The sequence below is a fragment of the Meriones unguiculatus genome, chromosome 21 (genome assembly GCF_030254825.1).
Source record: "Meriones unguiculatus strain TT.TT164.6M chromosome 21, Bangor_MerUng_6.1, whole genome shotgun sequence".
Lineage (NCBI taxonomy): Eukaryota > Metazoa > Chordata > Mammalia > Rodentia > Muridae > Meriones > Meriones unguiculatus.
The window spans coordinates 26,818,782-26,831,079 of record NC_083368.1 but is presented as its reverse complement, the minus strand read 5'-3'; the positions used below and the strand labels follow the sequence as shown (position 1 = coordinate 26,831,079).

The 12,298-nt window shown below is 36.6% G+C and overlaps 1 protein-coding gene across 1 annotated transcript in view; it reads left to right on the top strand.

Moving 5' to 3' along the window:
- Sema3d (semaphorin 3D) overlaps positions 1-12,298 on the top strand; it is a 206,139-nt gene that overhangs the window by 119,228 nt on the left and 74,613 nt on the right. The window contains exon 4 of the mRNA XM_060374236.1: positions 7,412-7,474. Coding sequence (XP_060230219.1) covers positions 7,412-7,474 — 63 coding nt within the window. The remainder of the gene's footprint in view (positions 1-7,411; positions 7,475-12,298) is intronic.

The following is a 12,298-nucleotide window of genomic DNA, read 5'->3' as shown; positions in this document are numbered from 1 at the left end:
TGCTGAAAATATATTGAGCACTGGAAGTATGGGATCTGATGCGAAGCGCTACACTTTCATCCCTGAAGGCTGTTCGTGCTGCACAGCAGTTCACTGAGTTGTAAGGAAGTTGGAGCTGGCTGACTTGGAGGTGGTGTTTTTTATTGAATTGAAAGGTTTTATTTTAATAACTATTATAAGTTTTAAAGTTATGATTAAATATTTTATTAGAAATTAAAAAGAAGGAAATGGAAGACACAAACAGTATTCCTCACAGATTTTGGGGGAATGCATGGACAAGAGAAAATGGGCTCTAAGTGGAACATTACCAAACTGTTAGTGTGTTTCTTTGAATTTAATTTAATTTGATTGTTAGTGTTTCTCTTGCAACGTATACTTTTGATGACCTGCTACTGTATTCTTCTACTTTTGTGGATGCTGCAGGTATGGTAGAGTCTAAACAGGTCAGGATCTCGGTTTTTACAGAGCATCTTATGATAGAAGAAAAGAGTTGATGGAGGAAAAGAAAAGGAAACAAATGTTTTTTAAGTTGTGGTATTATTTTTAAGTTACAGAGGTATTCCTGGGAAGCTACGTTTACTGTTTCTGAGAGGTTTCCTGGGAAGATGTTAGGAGACAGGCAGCTGTCCATACCATGATAAACCATAAGAGTCAGACATGCAACGGTATAAGAAGCCTCAGCCTGGATCCATCTTTTGAGCTGAATTAATTTCTGGGAAATTGTGTAGCTCTGCCTTTACATGTAAGTCGTAATGGAAACACAAAAGTAATTGAGTAGCCAGAATTTCCATCTTTAACAATTCCTACTGACATCTGCTGTAATCATTCAAATTTTCAATATTTGTGAACTCAAACCTACCTCAGTCTCTCCTACGAACCCAGAGTGTTCAGTGCTCTATTTGCTGCTCAAATCCTTTACCACATCTCATTAACGCAACATTTTCCCAACTTTGTTACATTCAGCCATACATTGCATCCTGCCCCTTGATAGAAATGTCTGCTGTCTCTGGGGTTCTGGCTTTCTGTCTCTAATTAGATTTTTATGAACACATTGCCACTTCCTCTTTGGTGTCTTATTCAGTCTTTTGGCATCTCTCAATTAGGTCAAAGGGCATTTGATCAATCTTGTGCTTGTTAACTTGAGTCAATTAAATAGTCTCTTAAAGATGAAACAAGGAACAGATGTAATTAGGATTTCCTTTGGCTGTTGTCATAAGGACTTATTATTTTAATGTTTCTGTAATTTCCCTAACATTAACCACTTAAAAATAAATTGTGTGACATTTTCATCTTAATAAATGACAACTATAAATGAATTATATGAGCTAAAAGATACTAATAGATTTCAAAATTTGTGAATGAAGCAATAATTATAGGGACCTTGCAGTATTTTATTTGTAAGTTCCATGACAAAATTTCTTCAAAATGAAAGAAAAAATGATCAAAAAAAATTAAAACAAAAACACTTTTTAAATATTTTTGGAGTTTTTGGAAAGGGAGAAAGAAAAGTATATTTATTTGCAGACGATTGATAATATACATAAGTGACCTTAAATATTACATTGTGAAACTCCTACAGCTGATAAGCATTTTCATCATAAGCATTGTGCCTAGAAACAAAATTAACTCACAAAACCCAGTAGCTCTCCTGCATACAAATGACAAATTGAGAAAGAAATCAAGGAAACAACACTTTCACAATAGCCTCAAAAAAATACAAAATATCTTGGGGTAACTCTAACCAAACAAGTAAAAGACTCTTACAACCTAAGACATTGAAGAAAGAAATTGAAGAAGATAGCAGAAGATGAAAAGATTGTCCATCCTCATGATTAGTAGGATTTTTTTCAATTATTTTTTTAATCTATTCAGTTTACATCCTGATAGTAACCCCTCCCTTGTCTCCTCCCTGTCCCACCCTCCCTTCCTTTTCTCCCTTCTGCTCCCTTAGTCCTCAGAAATGGGAAGACCTCCTCTCCTACCAACTGACCCCAGCCTATCAAGTCTCATAAGAACTGACTGCATCTTCTTCCTCTGTGGCCTGGAAAAACCACGTGCCAGGGGAAAGTGATCAAAGAGCAGGCAACAGAGTTCAAGTCAGAGAGAGCCCTCTTCCCCTTACTAGGGAACACACATGGAGACTGAGCTGCCTATAGGCTACATCTGAGCAAGGGTACCTGGTGTCATCTCCATACATGGTCCTTGGATTGTACATCAGTCTCCATAGGCCCCTGTGGGCCTACATTTGTTGGCTGTTGCTTTCCTTTTGGAGCTCTTGTGCCAGGTCCTTTGATCACTCAACTCTTCTATGGACTCCCTGTGCTCTGCCCAAAAGTGGCTGTGAGTTTCAGCATCTGTTTCAATCCTCTGCTAGATGGAGTCTTTCAGAGGACATCCATAGTAGGCTCCCATCCTGTTCATTCTCTTCAACCTTCAACCGCATTAGGTCTATTCTATCTATTCTATCTTATTCTAACCACATAAGGTCTATTCAGGCCCTTCTGAATGAGAATTAAGCATCCTTCCTAGAGTCCTCCTTGTTACTTAGCTTTTAGGTCTGTGGATTGTAGTATGGTTATCCTATACTATTTAGCTAATATCTGCTTATAAGTGAGTATATGCCATGCATGTCTTCTTGTGTCTAGGTTACCTCAGGATGATCTTCTCCGGGCACATCCACTTGCATGCAAATTTCATGTCTTTGTTTTTAATAGCTGAATAGTATTCCTTCGTGTAGGTTCTCATCAAAATACCAACACAGTTCTTTACAGACCTTGAAAGAACAGTTCTCAACTTCATATGGAAAAAAGAAAGACAGAGTAGCTAAAACAATCCTGTAAGTTTTTTTATTCTTTTTCTATCCCAACCACAGTCTTCCCTCCCTTGCACGACTGCCTCTAGCTCCATTCCCACCTCCCCTGTCCCTCAGATGCACTCACACCCTTTCCTTCTCAGCAGAAAGAAGCAGGTCTCTCAGAGAAAATAGCCAGACAGGACAAAACAAGACACAATAAGACCAGGTGAGAGCCCTCATATCAAGGCTGGACAAGACAACTCAACAGGAGGAAAAGAGTCTCAAGAATAGGCAGAGTGTCAGAGGTACACCCACTCCCAAAAAGTATTGCTTTGATATCTTATTTACAAAACTAGAGCACGAGTCATATTTTCAAATTCACACTGTGAAATTATCAGATCTTTCAAAACGTAATTTTATAGCTTATGAGGGAATATAAGGAGATACTGGAGATAATTTTTGTTTATTAAAAATGACCTTTATTCATGTTGGAAATCTATATTATATAAATCAAAAATTAAAGCTAAACAAATATTTTACATATAAATGTTTGAGTTCTTTTAGATAGCATGGATAGTACTCTAAGTGATTAATTATGAAATAATATAAAGATTACGTAGATGTAACTTAAGATTGTTAAGTCAGTATGCTACAAAATATGGGTACAGTTTATAACTTCTTTTAAAACATTAAATTCCAAAAGTCAAGACTCTTTATAAATGTACTTAATTCTGTTTGCCAGTATTCTGTTTTCAAGCAAATGTTATAAGAATCGCCAATTTTAAATCCTAATTTTTCAGTGGTAGTTCTATCAGTGGTTACATTCCAGATAATTAAGCAGAGCTGACAGAAATTCTTGAACTCATCAAGTCTCAGAAAATGCCTCTGATTTTTTATCTGCCTTGCTTGTAGAAGAGTCTGATATACATTTGCAATCAGTGACATGAGAGAAAACTACAGTTCCGATGACCATTGGCACAAAGGATAGCTGTGAATAACATTTGCATAATGCAGCTCACACTAGTTCTCGGTGGGAAAACTCCAGGACAGTCAAAACACAGAAAAGGATGTTAAGGATAACACTGTGTCTCACAGGAGTCTTTGCCAACTGAGAGAAAATGTCTGTGACTGACTTTCTAGTTGTAAAACAGATGTGTGTCCTTTGTGTATCCTTCATGCAACTTTTAGTATGGCAGGGTTCTGTGTGAGATACTAAAATCGAGAAAATACATGAAAGATTTTATTACTAAGAAAGTTTGCTCTAAGAAATACTGTTAGCCAGTGTTTCAAAGCTATTCACATCGCCTAGCTTTAAGAGAACTGACTTCTATGTACAATGTGCTACTTTATCCTTAAACATGATTCTCCTAAACTAGGACGTCTTCATATATGCTCACCGAACCATTTGATCTAAGATTCTCTTTAACTTAGATATAAAAACGTTAAAATGGGACTGTATGAAACATACATGGTCTTATTCTATGTTTTTGTTTTTTTTTTTTTCTCTCGCAGATCTTTGGGCTCAAATTCCCCATGTAGTTTATCCTCCTGCCTGTACAATATAACAGCTGGGATATCTGCATACATTTCCATACCAGGTTTCATGCAGTGCTGGGGCTGGAACCCATCGTTGTTTCATGACATGTACACACACACACACACACACACACACACAGGTACACACACTTCAAGTAGAAAGTAGGGATATTAAAGTGCTAGCTCATGTGTGTGTGTGTATGCATTGAATGTAACTTCAAATAATATTGAAACACATAGTGGTCACTTAGGCATATTTTTGCTATCACTATATAACATAGTTATATCTATGTTAAGTGTGCACTAGTAGAAAATATGTTTAAGTGCTTTTTGTCTTATTCAGGTTTTATATATATCGGATTAAGGACATTTCTGTTCTTTACGAACAGGAGCAGGTTTGGTGGCACAAACTGTAAATCCCAGAACTTGGGTGTCAGGAGCAGGAGGATCAGAGTTATAGGTTATCTTTTGCTAAATGCTAGTTTGAGATAGACTATTTCAAAATATAAACATTTGTTTCTAATAACTACAGGTAGAGTGAAAGAAAAAGTCACTTCAAATAATGGTTAAAATGGCATCTTTTAAATACAGTACATCTTTTAAATAATGTTATTTTTTTCTAAGAACATTTAGAATCTGAAAGACAATCAAATTCCTCATAGATTTGTATTTGTTATGGTATTCTGTTTGCTAAAACAAACCAATACATAACCTCAACAGATCCTTATTTTGAAGACTGAGCTATTACTTTAAGAAAAAACAAACAAACAAACATGTCTTCTTTGTATCATTGTGTTAGAATCCTTGTGCCATTATGCAAATAAATCAAGGACAGCTTCTATTTTTATCAAATTTTAAACATTGTGAGTTTGAAGGTTGTGGGCAGAAACTGTTATGTTAGCAGAGATTATAGGATTTATTAAAAAATGGTTTATGTGATTCAACAAATTATCAGTGCTTTCATGACACATACCTGCAGGTCAAAATAGTTTTTCAAGTGCAATTAGCATTATTGCATCACCAACTAAGATGAAACAACTCAATCTACAATTGCACGGCTCATAATTAGTAGGCAAAAACGCATAATAAGGGCATTAAACTTACTTTTAGAGATTTGTGTTCATTTGCAGAAGCTGAAAATAAGCGACTGCTTTATCAGTGCTTAATTCCCAAACAGAGTTAAACAATTACATTATGCAATACTTTCAAAGCAAGGCGTTAGATTTGAAATTATCAGTAGCTAAGCTTTGAAACAATCACTCCAAGGACAGATTAAGAAAGCTCCTCAGGAGCATTCCTCAGTTCTCCCTGGGGTTAGTGGTTTCTTCCTGAACATTTTCTTCTCACCTTTTGTCTCCCATGGAAATGGAGCAATTAGCTTTGTAGTCCAGTCTTCCTGACTAAATATGATCTCTCTCTCTCTCTCTCTCTCTCTCTCTCTCTCTCTCTCTCTCTCTCTCTCTCTCTGTCCCTTTTATTTCAGTGATATTTGAAAACAGTGCCTTAGTAGCCCAGGCTGCTCCAGCCTCACTACCCTCTTACATGGACCTCCTTGGGCTGAGATTACAGCATGTAGAAGAATGCTCAATTTAAGTAACTTTTTTTTTTCAGATAAAAACAAAGCTGTTTCTACTTTATGTTACTTGGTTTTGATTTATCCTAACAAAGTCGTGATTGTATAACTCGGGCTACTCTTCACGTGAAGATGTATTGCTAAGCTCCTTCCCCATTTTGTTTCATGGCTTTCATTCACTGATATTTGGTAGCTAGCTATGAGCTAAAATTATATTAAAGGAAAGGGACCTAATTTAAAGCATTCCTGAGTAAGTGGCATTGCTGGACCCTTGTGGTGACGCGTAGATTAAGGAGAACTCATCACCTGAGTACGTCGTTTGCCCACCATTGTTCTGCACACAGCATTCTTCTGTAGAATACAGAGATGGTCTCTAAATACAACAGACTTCCTTTGTTTTGAAATTTCAGTAACTTAGATTGTATATGTCCATCAAGAAAGAACACTGCCTCTAAATACTTCAAACACTTCAGGTTTAACCATGTTCTTTCATGACAATGCCATCAAATGCGGTGGGATTTTTTCATCAGCCATTAAAACATTTTCCTGCAATTATCAGTGAGAAGCATAATAAAAGTCTGTGGACATGAGTGGGACACCTGCTATTCTACACCCACAGCTCAGGCTTGCTTGTTTGCTCTCAAGTGAACGTCTGTCCTTGGGAATTACAACACACCACCATAGTGGTTTGAACCCTAAATTGAAAACCTGTCCTGACAGAGTGCAAAACTCTGTTTAAAAAAGGGGGTGGGGGGCAATCAGATAACCAGTAACAGCATGAATGTTTTCTGAAACACAATTAAGTGCTGCCAGCCAAAGCTGAGGGTGTCCTTCAGCTCAGCCCTTTGGCCCAACTACATTTTCTGCATAATGGCTAAGATTCTCAGATTTGGTGACCTACAATTCGGGTCAGATTATTGTGAACTAATTCTGTGCCTTTGCCTTTTATTTAGTGGCTATCAGATGAAGCTTTCTAACATGAAAGAGGGGACATTATACCTACTTTTAGGAATATTGTGATGTTTAAGTAAGATATGAGTGTAAAATATTTGGCAAGTTGTCAGACATGCCTAAATTCCATACGTGTTTAATTGTGATGAACAAATGGACTGTCATCCTTGGCTTGGAGTAGCAGCTTGTGTGAGTGACAGAGAGCTGTTCCACCACCTCATCACACATGCCTATCATGCACCACCACTGGGGGAAAACAAGAAAAACACGAATACAACAAGTGCCAAACTGAAGTTCTCTTGACATCACAGTAAGAGCATATGGATCTCTGAAGAGAATGTATTTGTTACTACGTACATCAAAGTCAAGAAAGTTAATAAAAATGGATGGCCCCTCACAATTTTTAGTTAGGACATTTTCAGAGAAGCTTTGGGAAATATGTCAGAACTGCAAGGACATGATCAATGTCTAGTCTTCGGTATCACTCACTCTCTGTTCTAATCAGAATTAGTCTCTTTAAATGTGCGTAATCTTATTTACCTTTGTATGTTTTACAGATTTATTGGCCTGCTGCAAAGGAACGGGTGGAACTATGTAAATTAGCTGGGAAAGATGCCAATGTAAGTATGAAACTTTAAGATTGACTCCTCAAATTCGGTACTAATACTGGTACCTGGCAGTAGTGGGATTAGAAATTGACAGCTAGCCTGGGATACATAGTGAGACCTTATCTCAAAATGAAAAGAGGGCTGGAAATCCATGTTAGTGGTAGAGCACCTGGCTAGCCTGTGTGAGGACCTGCCTTTAGCCTCACAAACTGTTAAAAATAAAATAAAACAAAATTACAGAGCTTATATGTGCGTAACATATAAGTAAAACATAAATCTCTCCTCTAATACAGTCAGAGGTCTAACCCAAATGATCATTTTTTTTGTATTAAGTGTTCAAACCACAATAATCAAAACAAAATGAAGTAAGTATGCAGTCATACCTCTTTTCATATTCCGTTAGCATAAAATGGGTATCCTTTAGAGGCACATTTAGGTTAACAGAAATGTTAGTGTCAAATGCAATAAAAGACAGTTTTACATTTATTTACCAGAAAAGGAAACGATTACTCTCTCCTCTCTCTTTCTCCTCTGCCATGAATGGCTTTACCCTGTTCAATATCTCCACAGTGAACAGATGACCATGTATGAGAAAATATGAATTTTTTTATTAAAATTGTGGGGCTAGAATAATTTGATTATGACACTTCCCAAAATTCTTTCTCAAATAAGCAGCAGGAATGTAGCAGAACAACTGTGAACAAATTCATGTTTTGCGAATCATCTATTTTGACTCTTTGATAAAGAATTAAAGAAAGAAAAATGTTTTCAGTTTACTACAATAAATTAATATCAGTTTTCCCACGGGCTGGAGGAGGGATAAACCGTGGAGTTTTGCCTTGTGAGAGCAGTCTGCAGTCTGTTCACTAAGTTATACAGTAACTTCATTGCTCCTCCCGTTGAGTTAAGACAGGGGACTAACTCCTCTGAAGGTGCCATCCTTAAGCCCACTATGTGTGAACTAGTTATCACTTTTAACAGTTAAGCACGTCTACTGCTAATCTTAGGTTAACGATTTGGGGAGCTTTTCCCTTTTCTGTCACTGAGGTCTAGGTGTTGAATCACGCAGGCACACGGGGTTGTTTCTGTATTATTAGCACATCCTTTTCAAACAGTGCTCTGTTTCAGAGTGGTTGATGATAACTACTTGCTTAAAGCACTACTTCCCATTCCTACGGTTCTGATCTCACTTTACCCACATCCAATACCACACACATGTACAAAGCTTAATGTATAAGTCTAGGCCCATCCTCTGTGCTCCACCAACACTACAAAATATGCACAAGATCACAAAGCTAGTTTTTCAATACATTTCTCTACTTGGACGCTAACTCTCCTTTTCAATAGCATTGCATAGATTTTGGCCAATGGAAAAGTGGTTTCACTGACTCCTTTTCTTGCCTAGACACGACCCTCTCTTTGCTGCCTCTCTAGTAATTTTTACCCACTTCCAAAGAGTATGTTTAGGATTAACAAGTGTTTGAAGAGACTGTTCATTTACACAGAGGTACTCTATAACTGTGAAATAGTGAATTATTTACCATAACAAAAGTTAACTAATTGATGGAAGGGGAATGAAAAGAGGAGTGGGTGGGAACCATTACATTCTCCTGAACAGTCATCTAGTTTAATCCAGAGAAGGGGAAGATGGTAGTGATGGTAGTGATGGAAGAAGGGTTCATGGTGTTTAAAAGATGTTTAAAAGAAAGATGCTACAAGCGAGTTCCCTGGTAAGGGGAACAGAAACTGTCTCTGACATGAACTCTGTGGCTAGATCTTTGACCACCTCCCACTGAGGGGGGAACAGCCTTGCCAAGTCACAGAGGAAGAGGAAGACAATGCAGCAAAGACAATGCAGCCGGTCCTGATGATACCTGATAAACTAGGGTCAGATGGAAGGGGAGGGGGACCTCCCCTATCAATGGACTTGGAGAGGGGCAGGGAAGAGAAGAGGGAGGAAATGAGGGAGGGGCTACAGCCAGGATACAAAGCAAATAAACTGTAATTAATATAAAAAAATTTTAAAAAAGAAAGACACTAAGTAAAACTTTAGTCTTCTCCATAATGCTTGAATTAAACTGCTTAATATAGGCAAAAGAGAGCAAAGATGATGTTAGCCTGGGTTATTGTCAGAAAAGCCACAAAAGTATCATCCTAGAAAGTAAGACATTACAGAGAGAAAAAAAAAATTCTACTCTAAGATTCTACAGTCACTTATTCTTCTATGTTTACTTTTTAAGAATGGTAAAACTAAATGAGTTTATTGTCAAAGCCCAATAAGTTATATGTGAGAAAATAAGGAGCCTCTTGTAGCTTATCCTTCTTGTCTGTATTCACGAGGCAGAGAGAGCTAGCGACATCGAAATGTTCCTTCTTGTACTTTACTTATTTACTCAATTTCAGGATGAAATCACTGCATACATTGTCTCTTCTAGCAGTTTTTTTCCCCCTTGCAGAGTTTCATAAGCCTATCCCATGCCATAAATTTTTATGACACCATTTTCAAAAGCAGTTCTGCATTCCTTTACATATCATTTCATCAAGTCCTATTGTTAGAATCTTGGTACACATCCAGTATTTACTGTGGCAAGTAACCCTGAATGTGAGAATCCTCATACAGAAATATTGAGGAGATCGTGACTACTGAGTAGTCTTTTACTAGTTAAGGACATAAAACTTCTTGCGTCCATGCACTGAAACTGACCTTCATGGAGCTGATGATACCCTCTAAGCAGAGGTCGTGGCTTGAAGATATGTTTTTCTATGTCCTGGCTATTGGTGGGTGCAGCATACAGTGATGTCCATTGTTTATGCATGGAAATATGAAATAACATTACTCACCTTTTGCTCACAAAAGAAAAAAAAATATTGTTTTAGCTTGAAATTCTTTAATTACTCTAAGTGCAAAGTAACTTTTATAAATGTAAGTTTAGTTCTTTTAGTGGCTAATCATTGCAGTTTCTTCTTTTGTGTTTTCTATTTTTACTGATTATTTGCAGATGTGGAACAAATATAGACATGTATGTATGGTTATAATATTGACAAGCACTTACGTGACATGTTTCAATATGCAACAAAGGTTATTTATTTCACTGTTTCATTCCTAGAAAGATATTCATCAGTTTTCTTGAGGTTCATATTTTAATAATTAAAATAAGAATATTTATCATTTTCCTTTAAAATGTTTTCCTTTGCTCTTTTACTATAACACATCCTTTTCTTAATTCATATTTGCATTGATAGACTTGCTAAACAAAATTGTGAATTTGGATTTTAATACATTTATTTGTAGGAATACATTTAAATATTTTTAAATATTCTGAGTCCTAAAGTGATCCTCTTCATACAGAGTTGCATCTGAGAGATGCATCTGGGAATGAGCACAAGAAAGTAGGAGATCAACACCGAATGTGATCATCTGTGTAAGCCCCACACGTGGGAGGTTGAGAAAGGATAGTCTGTAACGTAAAGCTAGCCTCAGCTACATGGCAAGAACAAGTCTAGTTTAAGATGGGTAAACCTCAGTCTCAAATTAAAATGAAAAACAAAACAAACAAACAAACAAAAAACTCATGTCACAATACTGTGCAGAGTACATTCAAAGACAGAGCCGGAGCTTAAGATCCTGGGGAAGTACTCAGTGATACAACATGTATGTGTCATGTTCAAGGTCCTCCTGAACTGGGTTTAATTTCCAGCATTCCCAAAACAGAGTTAAATGTATCAAGGACTTTTAAATTAGTGAGTGTCTTCCCATAGTTCATACGAATGCATAGCATTTGCAAGTGGTCAGAATTACACATTTAAGTTATGTTGCTTTAATTTGAATTCAAAGATTCTAAGTACCTCTGGTTTGCTATTTTCTGTCTAGCTACCTCAATATAAAAAAAAATAGGTTTTTCAATTAGCTGTTAGTGCAAATATTAATTTAACTTTACATCTTTTAATTTTTATGTATATGGATCCCTATAATACGCAACATGTTAAAAGCTGTAGCAGTAGTAGAGAGAATTAGGAAGCTTCTATTGGATTGGTGTGTTTACCCAATGGGGAAAAGTGCTTTCTACCAAGCCTGAGGGAGAATCTTAATTCAAGCCCCAAAACCCAAAGCTCACGTGATGAGAGAAAAGAATCACACATCTGTCCCCTGGTCATGCACTATAGTCAGGGGAATGCTTAAGTTCATATCAGCACATGCATTACACAAACAGACAGAATAAAAGAGTATAAAAACACATAAATGATAATGATTATGATGATGATGGTATTTATGCTAACTTATTGTTCATATCCCACCACACACACACTTTAAGGAATGGCAGGTTGCTTTAAATGAAAAGGGCATTAGATGAGAAGAATAAAGAAAACAGGAGAAATGTAATGCTTTTTAAACTGTATCTTTTCAATGCAACAATTGCCATTGTTATCGAGAAATAGCTGACAAGTTAGCCAGTTCAGGGAAAGTTTAAAAAGCTGTTTCTCAAAGTTATCTTTCTTCATGCCTCAGAGAATTACACCAGCATGGGTAGCCCAGCAAGTCAGTGAGGGAATTAAACCAAGTTAATTATTGATCATACCATTTAGGCAAAACTTTGAAACTTTGTGTAAAAAAAAAAAAAAAAAAAAAAAAAAAAAAAAAAAAAAAGAGAGAGAGAGAGAGAGAGAGAGAAAGTAGCACAAAATCTCTAAGATTTAAAAACAGGAACACATGAATTAGAAGGCCATTTTCAAGTACCTACAGTAAAGGTTGCTTAAATGTCTGCTCTAGGCAAAATGCAAACTCATATATCTTATCTCTTTATAATCTAATCACAGCTTTCCTTCCCTTTGGAAAGC